Source organism: Camelina sativa, chromosome 12, assembly GCF_030686135.1.
Source record: "Camelina sativa cultivar CO46 ecotype springtype chromosome 12, ASM3068613v1".
NCBI lineage: Eukaryota > Viridiplantae > Streptophyta > Magnoliopsida > Brassicales > Brassicaceae > Camelina > Camelina sativa.
The window spans coordinates 2,874,865-2,897,097 of NC_141891.1; the positions used below are offsets into that span (position 1 = coordinate 2,874,865).

The 22,233-nt window shown below is 34.6% G+C and overlaps 4 protein-coding genes across 5 annotated transcripts; all 4 read right to left on the reverse strand.

Annotated features, from left to right (window-relative positions):
* Window positions 1-1,304: 1,304 nt before the first annotated feature.
* On the reverse strand, window positions 1,305-5,423 carry LOC104729815 (V-type proton ATPase subunit H). 2 transcript variants are annotated; one of them, XM_010448822.3, is made up of 12 exons: window positions 5,169-5,423; window positions 4,720-4,792; window positions 4,428-4,553; window positions 4,204-4,306; window positions 4,046-4,118; window positions 3,786-3,851; window positions 3,620-3,692; window positions 3,044-3,205; window positions 2,584-2,709; window positions 2,255-2,380; window positions 1,923-2,102; window positions 1,305-1,814 (listed from the first exon to the last, which is right to left on the reverse strand). In XM_010448822.3, exons 2-12 carry the CDS (start codon window positions 4,747-4,749, stop codon window positions 1,566-1,568), a joined length of 1,314 nt encoding a protein of 437 aa, XP_010447124.1. In that variant the 5' UTR covers window positions 4,750-4,792; window positions 5,169-5,423; the 3' UTR covers window positions 1,305-1,565. The 2 variants fall into 2 exon arrangements, with proteins under 2 accessions (XP_010447124.1, XP_087335288.1); XM_087479162.1 differs by lacking the exon at window positions 4,046-4,118 and having other exon boundaries at window positions 3,786-3,874; window positions 4,180-4,306; window positions 5,169-5,313.
* A 2,580-nt stretch (window positions 5,424-8,003) lies between these two features.
* Window positions 8,004-9,099, reverse strand: LOC104729816 (Galactose oxidase/kelch repeat superfamily protein). The gene has a single exon (XM_010448823.3). The coding sequence runs from the start codon at window positions 9,093-9,095 to the stop codon at window positions 8,004-8,006; it is 1,092 nt and encodes a 363-aa protein (XP_010447125.1). The 5' UTR covers window positions 9,096-9,099.
* Window positions 9,100-16,854: 7,755 nt separating this feature from the next.
* LOC104729817 (cyclin-D3-1) lies at window positions 16,855-18,919 on the reverse strand. Its single transcript, XM_010448824.3, has 4 exons — window positions 18,034-18,919; window positions 17,739-17,940; window positions 17,502-17,632; window positions 16,855-17,406 (listed from the first exon to the last, which is right to left on the reverse strand). Exons 1-4 carry the CDS (start codon window positions 18,511-18,513, stop codon window positions 17,089-17,091), a joined length of 1,131 nt encoding a protein of 376 aa, XP_010447126.1. The 5' UTR covers window positions 18,514-18,919; the 3' UTR covers window positions 16,855-17,088.
* A 269-nt stretch (window positions 18,920-19,188) lies between these two features.
* LOC104729818 (16 kDa phloem protein 2) lies at window positions 19,189-22,033 on the reverse strand. Its single transcript, XM_010448826.3, has 7 exons — window positions 21,589-22,033; window positions 21,344-21,448; window positions 21,063-21,189; window positions 20,878-20,949; window positions 20,001-20,046; window positions 19,597-19,909; window positions 19,189-19,493 (listed from the first exon to the last, which is right to left on the reverse strand). The coding sequence occupies exons 1-7, from the start codon at window positions 21,632-21,634 to the stop codon at window positions 19,453-19,455; spliced, it is 750 nt and encodes a 249-aa protein (XP_010447128.1). The 5' UTR covers window positions 21,635-22,033; the 3' UTR covers window positions 19,189-19,452.
* Between the last annotated feature and the right edge of the window lie 200 nt (window positions 22,034-22,233).

Below are 22,233 nucleotides of genomic sequence, written 5' to 3' on the forward strand. Positions count from 1 at the left end.
CGGTAACCCTCTTAATGGAACATACGACGATATTACACAAATTATATAATTTTTTTGTTACAAAAGTGGTTATAGATTAAATATATGTTGGTTACAAAAAAATATTATAGATTAATTGGTCAATCTCTGAGCTATATGAATACACTTAAGAATATTCAAAAAAATCATCTTAACAAAAATATTCCAATAATTTATACAATTTCTTAAAAAAATCTTGATTATTCCATATATTGTTACACCATATATACTGTTAGGCATAAAAATATACTGTTAAGCGTAAAAAATAATAAAATATTGACAATTAATCTTAATGTGATTTCCGAGATTTTATTGTGCAGTTTAAATAGAATCTTACCTAACACCCTTCTAAACTTTTAATATAAATCATTCAGATCTATATTCACCAAAATACATATCTTATATTCATAAAAAAAAATGATAATTGTTTTTCAGTTTACAATGCTAAACCAATAAATAAATTACATTTTACGGGTTATAATCTACAGTAAAACCTCTATAAATTAATAATATTGGGACCATGAAAATCTATTAATTTATAGAGGTTTTAATTTATCAATAAACTAATAATTATTAATTTATAGAGAGACTTTCCTAATTAGGTAAAAAGAATTTAAAATAAGATTTAACTGTTATAACTAATATTCTTATAAAATTAATTACAAAGAAAATAACAATTATTATGTTTTGAAGATAACGCTCAAAGATGTTTATGTAGTAAAAAAATTAAAAATAAACTCTAAAAAAATTAATGTGCATATATATATATACATATATTTAGATATTTCTATATAATTATTAATTTATACTATTGTTGAGACCATATATTTACAAAGAACGTTTTAAAAAGTTATTATTTTATTATATTATCGAATTATGTCTAAAATTACATTATTCCCAACTTGGGACTGAAGAAATTTATTAATTTACAGAAATGATTAATTTATCAAGTATTAATTTATAAAAGTTCTATTGTAAATTTATTAATTTACAGAAATGATTAATTTATCGAGTATTAATTTATAGAGGTTCTACTTATAGAGGTTCTACTGTAGTTCAATTGTATAAATGGAGTATACCTTTACCAACGTATCTATGTACGTATGACATTATGTTTGTAATAAAATTTAGACTGAAACAAGTACTGTTTTCAATATGTAGCCAGTTTTGGAGAATGTTGAATCTACTACTTAAACATCTAACAAGTAAATCAAAAGTTAATCTTAAAGCTCTCACATCATACAAACAAACTGGCCTTCAAGTGTCTCTCTGCAACAATAGCATTCTTCCTTAAAGGTCTCTTTATTGAATAAATAAATACAAAAATAAAACAACCCAGAAATTATTTAATCACACAAATAGCAGATTCTCCAGGGAAAGTAATAAACAGATGATGGTCTTGGAATATGTAGAATCGATAGAAAGAAAAGAAGTGCATGCAGGAGTTTGGAGCAAGATTTTTGTTTTGGACAGGGGAAAAAGGAAACACAAACAATCTGTGTGTTGTGGCTGCATTCCGCTATACTGAAAGAAACATGCAAGTCCCATCAAGCTTGCAAGAAGCTAGCGTACTTAGCACCCAGGAGAAGCCTCTGAATGCACAAGAGAGCGTTCTTGGTCACCTCAGCGTTCTCGTGGTTCATGAGCTTCATCACTCGTTCTTTTGCCTTGAGGTCTGCTACTATCACTCTCCCTGCTGCATGGTACTGTATGAACTGTGAGATATCAAAGCATGCCACCGCCAATGATCTTGGATCACTTGACGTGTCCAGGATTGTGAGGAGGACCCTGAGTATCTGCATCCACAGGTTTAGCAAGTGGTTAGGGTTGTTGTGAAGGGCCAAAACAGGATTGAACCAGTCCGCTCCAAGCACTACAAGTGGGTGTTCAGGAGAGAAGAATACCTGGAAGTCGTTCTCCTCAAAGCTTGTAACATTCTCACGCCAGAAATTGGCCTCTTTGTGCATTGGGTTCCAGTCAAGATGGCCAAGAAGCACCTCTTGCTTATATTTGTCAAAAGAACTCAATTTCTTGATCTTGTCTTTTAGCCCTTCTTCTAGTTGGTTCAGTGCATCCAGCAAGTCCTTTACAAATTCAGAATTTAAAGGGTTTAACTATCACCATATACTAAAACACACATCTAATGTTACCGGCATCACTTATATCACCAGATTTAGCAGAAAATTAAGAGATTTACGTTCCACATAACAGCTAACAAGTATTTAAGTTGTCTTACCTCATCACTCCATGCTTGTGTTTTTAGACTGTGGATAATATGTGGGAGTCCAAGATCAACCATCTGGGCACCAAATGTACCTTTTGGAAGCAAGTTCCTGAATGTCAATATGACCACCCTGACAACCTGTAAGACAAAATACCGTCAGATAATTATAACAAGTGCATCACGCCACATTTACGCATATTAATGACTCAAAACAAATAAAAGAAACAAAAATCTTGGCATTGTGTGACAGAGATTCTGATTGATCAACCAAACCATGTCCTATGATCTTTAACTAATTGCAGGATAGCAATGACCAAGTCACAAAAGAGAACGTTGCTCACCTTTTCCTTAGTCGAGCTCTTAACCACTTCCGTGAGCCTTTGCACTGTCCTCGATGTTGCCAAGTACTCTATTGCAGGTTCATAATAGGACAGAAGCCAGACACAGAGACATGTTTCATACAGAAGCTGTCGGTTGAAAGCACACAAATCACATGAATTAGGTACTGAGAAATTATGATAAAGAAAAAACAGAGAGCGGTGCTTCTTCCTTCTGAAAACTGAAACAGAACTATTTCAAAGTTTACTAATTTGTTCAGCCCACATTTTAGAATAAGGGAGCTATATAAATCAATAGATTTCGTAGTCAGTCATTTGAAAATGAAGTTTTTTCCCCCAGAGTGTCTGTCTAGCCATTACCTTTCCCCTTAGAACTTTGCATGATTTGAAAACTTATTTACTGCTTTGGTGGACTTTTTCACCGAAAAGGCGAAAACTACTTCCATAACATATATATAGTTACCTGGATAGACTGCTGAGTGGAAGCTGGGGAAATTAAAGGGACAAGTAACTTCACCCCATCTGTCTGAACAAACGACGATCTGACAACAGGTTCCTTAAGCAGTGACGAAAGGCAGCTGATTGCAATTGGAGCACCACGAGTAGGATGAGAAGGTTGCTTCAACTGCATATCAAAATTAAGGATTGTGATATCTATGGCGGACATCAGAAGCTATTCTAAATTCATTATGTCACAATATAAAAGGTTCCTTCCAGATCACCAAATTTGCATCTATTTACCAAAATCAAACACTTATCCATACACAAAATAATTCTTTGTCTTCGATTGAACTAATTTGTTTTTTGTTAGTGCTTGCATTTGTGTACTAAAACAAAGGCTTGGGTAGAGAAAAATTGTTATTGGTTATTTCCAAAAAACAGAAAAATTATTAACCATCTAAGTCTTTCCTACTACTTGAGTTCTAGCACTATCAATGGCATTGTCTATAAGACTAACACTTGAACACTAATGCAAAACCAACATAAAAACTTGGAAGAAATTAAACAGGAAAGAGAGAAAGAGATAAGAAGAAGAAACCTGAGCACAAAGCCATTCCACCAACCCCTCGAGTACATCATCAATTGCACCATTACCAGCTTTTGGCCTAGCACTATATGTTGAGCGCAGAACAAGACCCGCCAAGTCAATGAGGTTGTATGTTACATTCATATTTTATAGAAGTATGATAGACAGTAATGAATACCTTATTATCCAGGCAAGGATCTTGCAGCTTTTTTCTTGAATGAACCAATTTCCCTTCCAAAGCAACCTGAAAGAGGACATATCTTTTAGCTTGCATAATTTTAAAGATGATATAGGCAGTCAAAATCAAGAAAAAAATGTAACTAAAAGCAGTTTACATATGTTATATGTTTGTCAGAGGAAGATCGTATACAAAAGTAATAAACTGAAAAGGGTTAAGTGATAGAACAGACAAGCAAAACTTTTGCAAAAGGGAGTCACCTCAGGAAAGGCTCATAAGTATCCTCATTTGCCAAAGATTCATCATGGAATAATCGAGCTCGTGTTGGGTTTGCTGGAAAACAGTTGATGTATTAATATTCTTCAGTAACTAAAATGAAGAAAAAGGTAAATACATATATATTCAAAATTTGATATACCTGAGAGCATTTCATAGATCAAAGCCAAAACATATTCCACTGTTTCTTCCTTGAAAATATCACGTAAGATGCTAACAAACAGTTGAACATAAGCTGGACCATCCTGCAATAACGGCATCAACATATCACTTTATAAATGACAAGGTAAATGGTAACATGGTCACTAAATAACAGAGAAAGTGACTCAAGTAATGAAAGAAAGTCTATGGAAGGAGAAAAGTTACTTGATCGAGCAACTGTGCCCTTTCACTTTCAGATTTCTTATCATAGCGTCTTAAGAGCTGGAGACCTTTTGCTGAAACCAGCTTAGTGTTCATGTAAGTCTCCCATGGAATGTCCCTTTTCAATACCTGCAGAGTAAAACAACAACAACAACAACAACAGAAATTACAAAAATCTGAAAGAAAACAAAAAATTCACACATCAAAGATCTATAATGACGGTATGCATCATCCTGTTTCAAACTTGTCATATCATTCATGTTTTAAGTGAGTAAAAAGACATTGAATCACAAACATGCTCTATACTCAGCTCCGCCTGATCCATGGATAGTTCAGAAACTTAAACACCACCACCACTTGAGATTGAACTGAAATCACAACAAACATAAATCATGTATAAGAGATAACTTAAAATTATATATAGACACACCAAAAAGAAAGATCTGATATCAAATTCGTTAGCATCGTGTCACAATCAATCAACGAGAATGCAAAACAAACACGATCTACAACATCAAAAATGTCAAGGATAACAAATAAAAAACTTGGATCCCAGATCATATCCTGTAGCAACGCAATTCGAATTTCAATGTACAATCATTCGTATCTAAATCGATTGAATCGGAACATAAGATCCGATCACTCCACAATCACAGAAGAGCGAGAGAGAGAGAGAGAGAGAGAGAGAGAGAGAGAGAGAGAGAAATCGAGTTGTTTTTGGCGAAGGAGAAGAGCATTATTAACCTGCAAGAGTTTTTGATCTAGATGAGAGCGGAGAAGACAAAGTGAAGGAGGATCTCTTCTTCTTCTTCTTGTAGAAACGATAAGCTTTCGTCTCTCAAAGTGGAATATGAACCATGGGAAGGATTTTTGACAAGAGAAGAGTCTCGAGGCGATCAGAATCAGACGCGGACAGTTCTCTCTCTCTATTTTACTCGAATTCCAATAATACCCCTCTATTTACTCTATTATTACGACGATGCTGTAGTTAAAAATATCAATCAGAAACGTAGAGGAAGGAATGGAAATTTATAGAAAATAAGAGGATTATAATGCAATTTATAGAAGTATAAATACAGTATATATTTCAGAGAATACATTTTTATTCATCGTCACTTTTAACTTCTCTGCACAACTTCTACTCTTCAAATAAGAATCAACTTCGTCTTCTACAATTTCATCTTCGTCTTCTTCACAATGAGTATTTTTTCTGACTTACCCAGAGATGTCGTCATCTCTATACTGGGTAAAGTCTCAATCCTTCATTATCCTCTTCTCTCATTGAGCTCAAAAAGCATGGCTTCTTATTAATCGATTCTTGTGAACTCTTTGTCGCAAGATCGATAGAGAGAAGCAAAGAACCACGCGTGTATCTCTGTTGGGTCGACGATCATCAAAGAACCCGATCGTATGTCTTATCCAAGAAGCCGCAACCTTCAAGGTATTGGCTTGTTTCCATGGAGTCCATGAACAATCTGAACTTGCGTCCAAAGGTGTCTGTGGGGTTACAAAGGTCTATATATGTGATGGAGGACGCAAAAGACATAGATACCAAGATGCTGAAGGTTCTTGACTGCGCTTCCCATCAATGGAGTGAAACAGAGCCAATGACTCATGGCCGCAACAGCGAAGCTTTTTTACTTACGGTTGGAGAGAATCTTTGTGTTCTTGGAGGAATCCAAGATGAAAGTAGAAAACTAAAGCCTGAGATGTACAACCCCAAAACCCGCCAATGGGTATCGCTTCCCGAGCCTGATTTGGACGAGAACTCCTCTGTTGTTCTCATGAACTCAACAGATAACGGCGATATAGAACTCTGGGCTGTCTCGGAAGGTAAAGCCACGAGATTCATCTACAACACGATGGCTGCTTCTGCTGTATGGGAGAAAAGGACTAGTTGGTTAGGTCGTGCGCAGCCTAAGGTTCACACCGTCGTAATTGGAAACTCTATATTCAGAATCATTATGAGTCAAATTATCTGTTATGATAAAAACACTATGGTGTGGAGGAGCGTTCGGGGGGTTTGAAGAATTCGAGAAGCAGCCTTTTCAGGCAATTGGGTATGGAACTAACATCTTGGCTTCCTGGAATGTCGAGGATGAAGGAAGAGAAAATATTTGGAAGGATCTTGTCCATATTGAAGACAAAGGTTGCACGTTTCTGGGCTCAGCTACCTTGAGTGTTTGAAGAGAAAGGGTTATCGCCGACTCGCCGGCGCCGGAGTGTTTTTTGCCTTTTTTTAATTTCTCTTCTGTTTTTGTTTTCTTTTTACGAAACATTTTGACCAAAACTTGAATGGTGTGTTTTGTTTGACCGCCGAGATACATAAATAAAACTTCGTTTTGGACCATGTTTGTTTTATTAGTTTGCACAAGAAAAGCTTAGTGGCGTAACAATTATAATAGCAAAGAAGAATCAGAAAGATCCGTGCTTTGGGCTCCGCGAGACAGACACGCTCAGGCGCCTGATTATCTCCGAGAGGGTTACCACTCTGTTCTCGACGACGAGGTTAGTTCTGTGTGTTGGGGTTTCAATATATTAGCGGTCTTGGGTATCTATCTGTCTATCTGAGATTGCTGAGCTCTTTATCTTGAATTGCTTTTCGGATTATGCTTAGTTTCAGTAAGGTAGCAATTAGTTAGATGCACATTTGGTAGATTTGGGTGTTACTATCCAAACGAATTGACTGGACCGTTCAGGGATTTCAGGGTACCTTATTTCATTTACTGAAAGTAACTGGACTTACCCTAGTCTTCTGCGTGTCTTATCTTGGCTATTAGTTGGTTACCCTACGTTTAATGTTTCAACTTAGCACTCTTTTTCTCTCTGTGCGGCCTGTCTCTTTTGATTTCATCATTGTTGGCAAGAACTAAGGCTATAGGGTCAGTAGCTAGTAAAATGACTAGGTAGAGTTCATTGGTATCACATGTAAATAGTGGGGAAATTTTAGGCAGTTAACATTTTTTGGTGTGTGGAAATTAGCAAAACAATTCTACTCTCACCATGCCTTTGTTAGATTACACAAATGCAAACACTAGCAGAAACCAAATTAGTTCACTCGAAAATATACAGGTCATGGCTATGCAAAAGTCTTTGATCTTCGTATGCTTGGGTTGGCTCGGGTTTAGGGGTCACTGGTCAGCCACAGGCAAGTTGGTATTCATTACTTCGGTAAATCCAGTTACTTATTTTAAGAGCTTTCTGTTTCCTCATATATAATAATAACAGAGGTTTACGAAAGCTATGCTTGATTTTCACATGGCAGCCCTGCTTAGTTTTAGGAAACTGTCCAAGTTTTGAGGGTTCTTACTTTTCTCACTTACATGATGATAGATTTATTTAATGTGAATCAGTTTGCCTGGCTTACCACAAGAATTGGATTGTTACATGTTGCCAAATATGAACCAAAAAAAAAAAAAAAAACATGTTGCCAAATAAACTGCAAAAAAACCTTAAACAAACAAATTCTCCAAGGTCTCGGGTTGACAAGAATATCAAAAACAAAATGAATTGGGTTGACAAGAATATTAATAAGGAAAAGTCAAAACAAAATGAAATTTATGGCAATCATGAGTCAATTCACCAAACCGTAGTAGAAAGAGCATGCGCTAATCCCATCAAACCGTTTGGCCCATTCGACATAAACACATTGTCAAACCACTCCAGTGTTCCCCAAATTTCTCCATTCTGGCGCTTTTCAATCGTAATTTCTGCACACCAAATCATTTTCTTCTCCTTAACAACCACATATTCCTCCCACAAAATCAACATTTTCCCACCATAATCCGCCAATAAAACATGGCCATTACAAGGCAAGGTAGGCAATCCTTCCAAACCCTTTAAAGTTGCCCATGCTCTTTCTTTGGGTTCATACCAACGGATCTTATTGATTAAAAAACAGTAAAACACATTTTCTATCACACAATAAGATGATGATAGCCAACCCCATGTCCTATTCTTATTGTCGTACATGTCTGCCACACTCCATCTATCTTCATGTAGCTTGTAAGTCACATTCTTTGCCTCAGACCACACGTAGACGGTTCCTTCATACCTTACACTTTCGTAATTAGAGCCTCCACATATCTCCTCGCTAGGGATCTGTAAAAACTCCCAAGTTTGAGTATTCGTATCAAAAACCTCCATCCAATTCGTTGAATCGAGATTGTCGCAGCCTCCCATTACATATATTTTTCCATCAAGGGTGCAAACAGATGGGAACTTGCGGGCCACCCGCATGCTTGGAGCTTCACGCCATGTGTGAGAACGAGAGTCCATGACCATAACGCTAGACGAAGTATTATTCCTTATTCCACCGCCGATGGCATAGATATTAGGACCAACCACCGCAACACCCGCGGAAGTTATATTGGGAGACAAAATTGGGACCAAAACTTTTCTGGAACTATTTTGTCTCTGGCCGAGAATGAACCAACGTAGTAGTTTAGAATCTGTGCGGAGTCGTAAGCACACGTAGAGACAACTCTGGGTGCAGCCTAAGAGGACTCGGGTTTGGCCAAGCTCTGTTGAAGCAAGGATAGAGTGAAATTTGTTACAGACTAATGAGAGAGTTGGATAGTATGATCTTGAGACGCGAGCTAAGCAGTTTAATAGTAAATCATCAGGAAGCATCAGAATTGTTTCAACCGATGGGTCTTCTCCATCATTCATGTTGCCGATCACCTTTTCTCTCTTAGTGTTTAAGGTCTTTGTTTTTCCTCCGTAAGCTTCTAAAAATATCTTTTTATAAGGAGTTATCTCAGTCCTAAGCTCATTAGGAATTCTCAACGAATATTCTTCTAACTAAATATGTATTTGGACTAGGAGATTTTCTTTTTATCATTAGCATATTTATTTGGATATTTTCTTTTCTTTTTTTTAATCATTAGGATATCTATTTCTTTATTTATCATTAGCATATAAAACTGTATATTGATTATTGAACATATACGTACAGAGATACATGCCTTAATTATCATTGGATATTAAATGCAATTATATTTCAACTTGCCATACTAATCATAGAATATGCAATTATATGTCTTTGTCTTGGTGCAAAACAATCTTTGAGAGATAGACGTTCTCTAGCAGAAGCTTGATGCATGTTGTCCGTCTTTGAGAGAACACTATAGAAGCTGGTGGACAGCTTGGTGAATGGTGAACTTGGTGCTCATGTCCACGGGGGATAACAATCTTAATTAGTGCTCTTATCTGTCTAAATTTGCACTCAACAACTTACGGAGAAACCTTCGTAGAAATTTTTGGTTCAAATTAGCTCCATAACTTGCTCATGTGTCGAGGTTCGAGTCTCCTTCCTAGCCAGACCATTAGATGAACTCCAAAGATCTGCTAACTACATTTCCTTTAATCAATGTAGTCGAGAAACTGTTTTTTGATAAAATTGTTCATACTCATGAAGGTATATATTTTTGTTGAGATGACAAGATATCATAACTAGGTGTCTCTATTCCTTAACCCATGCTGTTAGGACAGTAGTTAGGTGTCTCTATTTTTGGAGCTTCAAGCCCATTTAGACAGTGGCATCAAGTGACTAGTTAATTTCTTACCCACACTTTGGTAGAAAGAATTACTGATAGCCTCCAAATACTCTTATCGAGACTCATTTACTTTGTAAAGTTTTGACTCGATGTTGTTTCTATTTACGTTGATGCAAGCTTTGATTAAACCCTGCAAATATGTTGTGTTTGAATCTAGTTGGACCAGTCGGATTGAATATAGCCATCTAACATTCAACTGTCCAAAAGATAAACTGTTTCTATACTCATTTAGTTTAAGTGTATAGATTACACACTTAGTTATGTTATATATATAATAAAAATACATTTTTGGTCAACCACACTAATCTATGCTCACGAGGGTGGAATGGATTAGTTGCCAACTTGCCATACTAATCATAAAATACAGGAGCATAATAAATCTCTACCGACAACAATCTAGAAACATATTTGATTTCTTAACATCAATTGATATATTGATATCTCAGAAAGCAACTTAGAAAATATAAGTTTCTCAACCAAAAAAAATCCTTACAATTAATTTAAAATTTCAGTTGAACCCAAAATTCTTCGTTTTTTTTACAATTGTTTTTATTGGTTGTCTCTTGTCTAACCAAATATTTGTAGAGAGATAATTCACATAAAAAAATTTATTTATCTTCTAGGTTTACACATCAATGGAAGAAAACGGTTCAAGAACATGTAAGAGTCCATTTTTTCCCCCAATGAACATGTAAGACTACTTTATTTATACTAGTTTATAAATTTTAAATGTATCGAAGATTATAATTGTTAGAAGATTATACTTTAGTCTTGGTTTCTATATGATTAAAAAAAAAATGAAAGGTAAAATTCAATAAATATCACAAGTACAAAGGTAGTAATGTTAGGTAAAAAAGTAAGTTGAAATAAATCTTACAACTCACGAAGATAAAAAAATGAATCGAAGCTCTGACTTTATTTAATATGTTGGCATAGTTTTGCTCATTCGCTTCCTCTGTCAAAATCCCGACATTTACTTGTTCAAGTAATACGTACGTACGACCCAACCGTCAAGTCCATAATATGCATTATACCTACATATCTCTGTCTTCCCTTTTGTTTTTTTTTAATCTATGAATGAAGTTTTTTATTTTAGCATAGAGGACAAAAAAGATACTGAGTCATAATTTTGTGTGACCACGATTTCAGAGTGAATCGTTTGCCCACGAATTTGGACAACATGAAATACATATCTCGTGAGTTTCATCTTTCTTCTCTAAGTGTTTGTACCATATGATGATTACCTTTACTCTAATACGACAATATGAAAATCAAAAATCCCAATATAACGTAAATAAATTAAAACGTTAGAATCCGATGATTAATATTTATATTACATATATTATACTATGTGCAGTATATATATATTCCGTCTACAGTAGATTCTCTTCTTATTTCCAAAAAACAAAACGAGTTATGTTCTCATCTCATAAGTTAAATATTACCTTACTAAAATGTTGGTAGATTGATAACAATTTTAATTTACAAGGCACTTAGAATAAACAGAGAGGAAAGGGAAATGTGACAAGTAGAAGAAAACAAATTGTGTCGAGTACTCGTGTAGTCGTGTATCCATAAGCTAGATAGCAACGTAAACTAATAAACATGCACTCCGCCTAATAAGTATATTAGTTTATCCGCATTTACTCAACTTCACAGAATCACAACCATTTATATTAGTTTTTTTTTCTAATCTCTTCCGGTCAAATAATTAACTATAGTGATTATGTACGCTTTTTATTTGATCGGAAATATGATATATAACTCCTAGATGCAAAGAGCGTCTTGTGAGTTTCACACATAAGTCTCTCTTAATTGGTTCCGTTCTAGTGGATAGAATGTAGAAACCAATTTATGATTAAAGTAGTAATGTTATCACACTTATTTGATTGTATACTATATATTGAATGCATGGAGTGTATGTCAAAGTAACTCATTTTAGAGTAGTTTAAGATAAGTTTAGAGTACTAGCTTCTGTAGAAATATTCTAATTTCAAACAGAAACTGTTTATGTAGCTCCAATCAATAAAATTATGCCAAATAAAAAGAGAGAAAGTGTTTGGGAGAGTTTTGTATGCTTCTTGATGTTTCTTTGTGAAACCGTGAGACTAGAGGATTTGGCTTCATATATGAGATAGTGACCACTATTAAATTATGTGGATACACAAATACCACATTGGATACCAGATTACACCAGTTGCAATATTGGGTTGGGTCGGTTTATATTAGCATATATTTTCATCAAACATTTACTCTTTTGCATTAACTGTTAATTGTTACAGAAATAAAATGTTACGTACATTAGGGTGTGGTATATTGATTGACGATGGTTTAAATAGGCTAACATTATATGCATATCATATATATATATATATATGTACGGATAAATAAGATAACAGTACATACTATAGTCGTATAATAATAGACAGATATAATATGCATGTACATATGAGAAGTGTGGAGATAAAAAGCATACAATAATGTGAATCACGAAATAGAACAAGGGTTTGGGACCTGCAGTCTGATCTGTCTGAATGAGAGGGCCATAGCGACAGGTTCTGCATTGGCATGGCAGCTCACACTATACTCTTTCTTTTCCTTTTTTCGGATCAATATTATATTTCATTCGGACCTACTTCATTTATACCCATATATATTTTACATTTTGATTTTTCTATCATTATATTGCCATAATTGCTCAATTAATTACTAATCATTAGAAGAGATCTTTGGATGCATCCAATATATGTCTTGTGTTGCATGTTTAATTTACATTTATTCTAATATTTTCATTTAAAGTTTGGTATTTATTTTCAATAATAATAGTAATAATTTGTGTAAAGATAATTGTTGACTATCGTAGCAGTTATCGTCAGTACGTACGTTGTTTATCAACGAAAGTTGAAATAATCTTAATTAGTTATTAACTAAAAGTCTAAATCACAAGAGTTGTTATCTAAATTGCAAATCAAAAGTAAAAAAAAGTTCGATACTGACTTCTGAACTCTTTGGATTGTAAGAAATAGCCAGTATCCATTTTCAAAAAAGAAATTACCAACCCACGTTGAAGCATATACATTAAAACCTTAATTGTAATCTCATATTTGACCTGTAAGACACTTCAAAATATATATATATATATATATATGAGATTCAAATACAATTTATTTCATTTGTATTATTTGTTATAATATTCAACCGTATGACTTTCTTTTTTGTTTTATTTACTGCATTTTGGACCAATGATTACTTGGGTTTATGAACCACCATGATAGACTTTGCAGCTGTGAGAGACATAATCATGGACTACAAATTTGAGGATGCAGCTCTTGGTCACTTTGATTTTACTACTACTCTTTTCATCCCACTTCCTAGTTTTGAAGCTAATCATGTCCTAATTTTTCAATGCATGTGATTTTGTCATCAAACCTTGACTAGTAAAAAACGTCTATATGCAGTACTCATTAGAGTAAAGGTAAAATTAGTATATATAGGAGTACTTTTTATTTGCTTCGATCAAAACGTCAACAAAGAGAATAATTCATGTACTTTTTTAATAACTTCTTTTAAGAAATCTTAACGCGACATAAGTTCTTTATAAGTGTAAACACAGAAACAATTTGAAGGCTAACACTTTTTATCACTCGATGTGATTACATGCATGTGGCAAATTAATGAAAGTACATGTATAGTTTTGTTGGTAAATGGGAGTCATGGTAAATAACGTAAATGTAAACGCCAACAAACAATCAGATATGAAGCAAGCCGATAGAGCATACAAGCTTTTAGGCATGAAGCAACGTATTAAAGCTATATGCAAGTTGCAACGTATTTGAGGAAAGTCGTATGTGGTGGATATATAGAAAACAATAATGCAAGTAGTGTGTGTTCTATAACAAAATTTTGATGTATTGCAATCTTCTCCCACGCATAACATTTTGACCATACAACCACATCCTATAACAAAATTTTGATGTATTGCAATCTTCATGGCTTTTTCAACTTACATAAAAAAGGAAAAGAAGAGTGGGAAGTAAAAAGGAAGAGACTAGGTCAAAAGAAGAAAATATTTAAGATATAAAAAAGATCACAAAGGCATAGAGAATGATAATATTATTCTATAATTATTGTTGTAGGGACACATTGACCTCTTTGCCCTTTCTCCAATGTTGGGTGCAAGCTGTTTTCCTTTTTCTGTTTCCATTAACCCATTTTTTCATTTCTTTTACCAATACAGATTTTTAGTTTTAGTAAAATATATGGAGAGTTTTCTCCAATCAAAGCATCGATTTTAACAACACCTATTTATTTAAATAAAACTAACAAAAAAAAAATCAAAGCTGACTATGAACAGTTTCACATCTGTTTGATGGGATATTGGGATTGAATGGAATGGGATGAAATTATGAATTATTCAATCGAGAAGAATTATACTATAAAGAAAATAATGCAGATATATAATAATATATACAAAGAAGCAAATAATTCTCTTTTTCTTTCTGATCGATCTATATCTTTGTTTCAGGCAAAAGAAATAAATAATTTAATTTATTGGCAAGTCATTATATGGTTCACGAGATGCGTATGGTACCATGATATTGATAACATACCTTAAAGAGGAGAAGACCATTAGAAGAGACAAAAATAAAAAGGACAGACAACACATTCTCCACAACAGATTAATTTTTCAAATTTTATTTTTATTTTTATTTGTAGTATTTAGAAAACGAATAACTAAAAAGATTTTTTGGTCTCCCATTATGAAAAACCTCCCGATTTCCACATATACATCCTTTCTCACATCACATTTCATTAATTCTGTAGCTACATATGCCCTACCTCCAGATTTTCAAATTTATTTCATAATCTGTTACATTTATGGTAATGCAATGTGGTCGATTTACTCAGGTTTGAGTTTTTTTTTTTTTTTTTTTTTTGGCAGAAACTCAAATTTGAGTATTTTCAGTTTAATTGTGACTTATATACGTACGTTAATTACTTGTTCCTATATATTAGCATACGTTGCTCAAGAACGACAACAATAATAATTAACATATGAATGAAGATGATATACATATATGAAGAACAAAGAGTTATCTTCGCGAACATGTTAATATGTGTGCTTAATTTGATAGACGTAGTATACGTAGTATTGTAAGATTACGTAAAGGGGAAGAGTTGATGATATGTATGACGTGAGGCTGAGCGTTAATAAACGACATCAGCTATATTCAACTTTTTCTAAACAAAGAAATTAAAAGAAATTTAAATGTCAAAAAGAAAAGAACGATAAACCCCCAAAAGGAGAAAATTCGTGTCACACGTGAAAAAAGTTGAGATTTAAATTCTCGCTCTCTTTTGTTTTTTTTTTCTTTCTATTGCTAGAAACAAAAGAAAGAAAATTAAAAAATAAAAGTCCAAAGAGAAAATAAAAGAAATTGGAAAAGAAAAAGTGAAAAAGAAGAAGGAACGAAGATTCACCACCTTAAAGCTTGAAGGCACTTGTTTATTTAAACAAATATAACATAAATATATTTTCTCGTGATACAAAACGCATTATCATATAACCTTTTCCGTGATAACAAAAAAAAAAAAACTGATTTTTATAAACAATGTGGGTAACGTAGCAAAACTACAGTTTCATATTTGTTTAATATAAAAAAGAGTAAAATTCAATTTGTTGTTATATCTAAAAGTAGAATTAATCGTCATATTGGCTTCTACAAATAAGTAATTTTTTACTTTGCAAAGAGACTGAATCTATAAGAAGAACAGTAAAGATAATGATTTGATGTTAGTGACGATGAGTTGAAAGATACTGACCACGTGGCTTAATCCCAGGTGCTCAGAGAGTGGAAGCAGGTTTTACTACTTTAGTTTCTTGTCCAACCCACTCACCTATGTACGGCGCGTGTACTACACACTTCCTCCTTCTTGTCTCTATGTCGTAATTAATTTTATCTACTGGTCAACGATCCTATTAAGTTTGCTCTGTTTATTTTTAAACGTTTATAAGTTTATTTACTAACTTAAGATCCTATTAATCATGTCTGTTTTCGAGAACTTAACATGTTCATCTAAGTTATTTTAACTGTGTTGGGTTATAGTATAGTATAATTTGGGTTTAGTTGATACAATAATACGCGCCTAGGAGCAGGTTTAGTAAGACTTTCGTGAAAAAATGTAAAGCAATATTATCAGTGTTACGTTTTCAATCTTTTGTTTCTTTCCGTTTTTAATTTTTTAAAAAATTATTATTTAAAGAATGACCGAAAAAAGCAATAATTGGCTCCTCTCACCAAGTCAAAAAGCCTAAAACGCTAAATCCTTCACTTTCGATCATAAACACTAGTAACTGTCTCATTCCATGTTTAAAATATTTGATTTGTCATCTTATTTTTGTAGTATTATATATACACCACTCGTTTATCAGATTCAGATCATATATGGCTGTTTTTATTAATTACGTATATAACTCAAAAATCTTTTACATGTTTGCTCTTAAATCTTTTTCAGCAAACTAGATTTTTAGAACGTACTTAGACCATCATTACCAGTGAGTACTCATGTGAGTACTTTATAAATATTATTTTAATGTTTTTGTAGAAAATGATTTATTGAACAAATAAATATATTATAAAATAAGAATTTAACCAATAATATAATGCCAAGTGTTATATGAGTTACTCAGCTAGGTTCTCAAATTGCTCTAGCTAGTATCGGTTCTAACTCTCTTTCCTCTTTTTTTATTACTTTTTAATTTTTTAATCTATTAGTATCTTGAGAGTAACTGCCAGTATTGATGCTCTTACTCAGTCATAATTTATTAACATTAATAAAATAGTAATAACACCGGAGATTACGGCCCAAAATTTACGCAACGACTATTATTATTTCTCTAATTGTCTCTTCATCACATCCCATGCAGTCAAATGTCATGAATACCCTCCACCATTAACTCTATCAAGCCATGGAAACTAAGGGCATTCGCGACATTTTGTATATGCAAACGGGGAAAGATACAAAGATTTGTTCTCAAAATTTAAAATAAAGACAGTAATATATATATAAACCGGAAAAAAAAAACGAAATCGAGCTTTCGTCGATCATGGAGTGGCTACGATTGCACAAGGCAGATGCAAAATCGTCTTCTTCGTATCATTCTCTTGAGCTCCTCTCATCTTCTTTAACGAAGGTTGTTGCTGCTGCGACGATGTTGGATTGTACGAACTCGCTGACCACGAATCGTTGGAGCTTTCATCGCTATTGAAAGGATTTGAATCGATGACACAGCTTGGACTGTTCAACGATGATGATAATGATTCGTGACTCTTGCGTTTCCGGGAAGATTGGTTTTGGATCTGTAAACCAATGCGGTCCATTGGTAGTTGGAGGATTAAATCGTAGCAAGTTTTCACCTTTTCCTGTTAATACACCACAGAGTTGTTTTTTTAAGAAAAATGTCTTGAGTTAAAAAACAGAGTTTTATTAGTTGTAGGAAGATTAAGAGAAGCTAAACCTTAGTTAAGTGAAGAGCACCAAGGAGATTAGTTTGGTATGAAAGAGGGTCAAAGGGCTCAACTTGCTCTATAATTCGCAACATGGTAGCTGCAGCAACTACTGATGGGAGGTACCCGACAAATTTTGAATCTGACAGCGACAATGGAGGAAGATAAGACAAGAATGTAAGATTATTCAGATTTAGTATATGGTACAAAGATATGGAGTTTTTTAAATACGGTTGTCGTTTACGAACCGGAGATTACAGAGAGTAGGAGACGGTTGCATCTGTTGAGAAAATCCCAGTGAGCATTGTTCTTAAGTCCCAATCTCCTGATAATGTGGTCTACAAACGAAATTGGAGTAATGAGATGCATCTTCCACTCGAGAGTAGAGAGGATCAGTAGCTCCATTCTCTGTATGGTTTTGGCCTCAAACACATACTTTGTCTCCTCCACCTAAACAAACAAAACAGAGAGATGAGAACAGAGGAGATAAAAGAAGAAACTTTAAGGTAAAACTGAACTCAAAGTATCATGATTTATAATTACTTGGAAGTCTAGAAGAAGAGGGACTTGGGTTTCTTCGACTTTAGCAGCAAGAGAGAGGCAAGCGACAGAAACGAGCTGAAGCATCCACGGTTTGTCTCTCTGTAAGCTGTAGCTACAGATGAACTTATCGAGATAAGTTATGGCTAACACAGCAGCTAGAGTAGAGAAGCCATAATGAGCGTTGACTCTCAGAATCCAACCCACAGCTTCTTTTCGATCCGTGGAGAGATAAACATCATCGAGACAGCTGCCGAGTTCAGCTTGTTCTTCTTCTTTGGTGAAGAGAGTGACCAGATCTTCGTCTTCCCAGTACAAATCTTGTTGAAGAAGAACGAATGGAGAAAAGGAAGAGTTGTTCTCTTCAACTTGTTCTCCTTCTTCGTCTTCTTCCCATTGCTCTTCTTCTTCGCAGTAGAGAGCATCAAGAAGAAATGAATTGCTCTGCTCTTCTCGAGCTTCTTCCTCCTTGGGAATCGCCATTGTGGGGAATGAAAACTCAAGAATGAGAAGAAAGATAAAAGATCTTCTATTCTATATTGTTGATAATGAATTGTTGTTGGCTGAGAGGATCATCATTACACAGAAGAAGAAGATAAGATGATGATAGAGAGAAAATCTCTCAGAGAGAGACTCATCTGCCTCTCTTTGGAAACGTGCAGTGGTTTTAGCTATAGGGTAGCAGCAGGGGAGAGAGCTACAAAAGAGAGACTAGAGAGAGAGAGAGAGTGAGGAGAAAAGCTGGATGGAAGTGGGAAGGAGTGTGAAATGAAGAGTGATTGATTTATGAGACAAGGCGAGTTGGTTTTTACGTTTGTCTTTTACTTGCCCCAAATATATTATTTTTATTTGATATTAAATGGGGAATTTCTTTATTTTTTTTTCTTTTTAGTAGTTTCTTTATTTTATTGAATAAAATGTGTAATAGTATCTTTTGCTGTTTCCCGCTTTACCCACTTATTACTCATTGGAGTAGAGATCGAGAAACCAAAGTGCAGTAAATCTGTCGGCTAATTTAACTAAAATTCTACTCCTTTTTGTGGCGATTGTCAACAATGATATTTTTTTGTTTAATGTTTAAAATAAACTATAAGGACACATTGACCAAATTAACTTTTTCTAATTGTCTGATTACAAGTTTCAGAATTGCCGAACCTCTTGAGGAATGATGATTCATTTATTAACAAAGGGGTTTAGAGCAATAACTCAATAGAATTACAAGAGAAATATGCGATCTGACTAATATGAAAAAGATTCAAACTTCTTCTTTAACTGACCATCACAAAAATTAACAAATCACGCTAGAAGTTGCACAAGGAAGATTTTTAAAAAAGGAAATAAATTTGTCACCAAATTCTAGAAAACACCGTCACTATTATCTCTATACATTCATAAACAACTTTATTCTAAACGCCGGAGCTTTTAGTACGGAGGAGGAGGTGGGTATTGTCCTGGGTATGGACCTGGAAACAAAGATCAACCACCATTGAGAAATAGTTAAGAGAAAAGTAAGCGCTGTCAGTTGAAGCACATAAACCGAAAAAGAAAGGAAACATTTAGATGTACCTTGTGGGTAATATGATTGTTGAGGAGGGTATGGAGAAGGAGGGTAAGTAGAGGATGGTGGAGGAGGAGGGTAAGCTGAAGGAACCGGAGGGTAAGCCGAGGTTGACGGAGGAGGAGGATAAGCAGATGGCTGAGGAGGATAAGCTGCAGCTGGTGGGTATCCTGATGGTGGATGAGGGTATTGTTGTACTTGTGGGTATAGAGATGGTCCAGTGTATGGTGCTGATGAATACGGAGATGCAGAAGGAGGTGCTGAGTATTGAGGCACTTGAGGCGCATATGGAGCTGATGGCGCAGACCCGTAATTATGTTTCTGCGTACCAAGAATGGATTGTATGTTTAGACTTTTGTTTATAATAATAGAACATGTAAAACAATGTCGTTAACTGAGTCTCAGACTTTACCTTTGCTCCTGCATAATGCAGTATGAGTCTTACTTCTCCAGCGAATCTGAAAGACAGAAAGGTTGAGATGCATTTTCAGAAGGTTTAATAATCCAAGAGCTATGGCTGAGTTCAAGTCAAGCTACAGATTTTGTTGCATATTGTAACCGACTTTTCAGGGATTTAAGAAAACAAAACACATAGCTATGGACTGGAAAACTAGTTGATTGTGCGCATGCATCTATAACTTTCTTCTACTCAGAAACAAATATGGTATACCTCAGGGACCAGTTTTAAGAAATCCTAATTTGATGCCACAATGTTTACACGAAACTTCATAGGTAACCTAACAACAGACAAAAGCAGCTCCATACATCTCAAAATGTCTAGCTGTTTTTCATAAGTTCCAGAGAAACCCCATCTCAATGCTACAGCAATTGTGTGTGTGCTCGACGTAGAAACAGAACATTCAAAGCTTCTCATCGTAATAATTATCCACATAATATTACTAATGAAAAGAACAAGTAATTCACAGATTCAAAATGAAAGCAAGTTCTTTGAATTCAAGCAGTTTGCAATTCTATTAACTAACACCAAAAATGACTAGGAACTCACATAACGACCCTGATCAGTGAACAAAACCAGGTCAGGTCAGCAATGTAAGTAAATTGGCAAGAACTAAAACTTCACTAGTAGAAAGCAGAGTGGGGACACAAACTGGTGATATCTACATTTTCAATCACTATATAATACAAACCACATAAAAAGTTTCATTGATAATGAGCAAGTCCACCACCAAAATCAGCTAGACCAATGTGCAATATGCAACTACCGATTACCAAACATGATACTCAATGCAAAAGGAAGCAAAAGACAAGTAAAAGCTAATGGTTCATACCTCCCAGTTTTAGTCTGCAGAGTCCAGGTGCAGTCATCGTATCCCTGAGAAAGAACCTTCTGCAATTGAATCCTAATCAAAACAAACAGACAGCAAAAGACTCAATTCCAAATCCAAATTCAGTAGTTTCATCTAAGCATTAAAGAAACACAAACACACACATATGGGTGGAAAAGTGACATTACGTTGCATTGCCAATGAAGTCATCAGTGGAGAGGGTATTGCTATTCCAGACAGCAACCTTAAGATCCCTAAGCCCTTCAAGCAAAGTGAACATAAACTTCTCTTGGAAAACAGCGTTCTTTCCACCATCTGAAAACAACAAACCCATTCAATCAAAATTCATTTATAGATTAGTAAACCAAGCTTCAAACCGTCTTAAGAATAGAAAGATCTTAACTTTGTTCAACAAAAACCGCAATTTTGATGGATCTGAAAACAAATCATATAAAGAGCTAATAATGACCTGTGCAGGTTCTGGTACGGTGCCTTGAGCTGCTATACTCAAGGACGACGTATGGATCTTGCCTTGAAAACCATTCTGTATCTTTCAATTTCTGGCACCCAACAACTGAAACAAAAAAATCAAAAGAATCCCATAAATTAAAATAAAGTTAGCACCTTTTATGTGATCAAATTAAAGAAAAAAAGGAATATTCATAGGTGTCACAAATTAGGGACGAGAGAAAGAAGGAAAAAGAATATACGAACCAGTGACCTCGAGAACCTGGCCTTGTATACCCGCCATCGTCGACATGAGTTTTTTGATTGAAGAATTGGATTTGATTAAGAGAGATTAGGGTTTGTAAGAAAACAAAGAGATTGAGAAAAAAAAAAAAGTAATGAATGAAGAAGCTGAATCTAAGAGAGAATCGGGCGTTTTTAAATAACAACTTTTTTTGTTTGATGAAGAAACGCAGAAGTTGCTTTCATTGAACAAGACGCGTATCGTAAGCCGCTGACCGTAATTTTGACATTTTAGATTTTACATAATTAAACTCTTTTTCTCGCCACGGCTTTTATATTTACGCGTTTTTTAAAATATTATTTTCTCTTAATTATTCTATTACTCGTTTTCTTCCATTAGTTAATAATATTTGACGAATGATAAAGTTGCTACAAAACTTCTCAATATGAATTCAATCAAAACTTCAATGTTTGATAAAAATGTCAAAAGATAGGGTTTAACGACGGTTTAGAGAGTAGATAACTCTATTTAATTCCTTTTATAACACGGCGGCGGCACACGGGTTCTCCACACAACCACACAATGGATAACTCTTATCTATCCACAGTTTCTCAAAGATTCACGACTAGATAGATAGATATTCTACGCACACCACCACTTGATGAGTC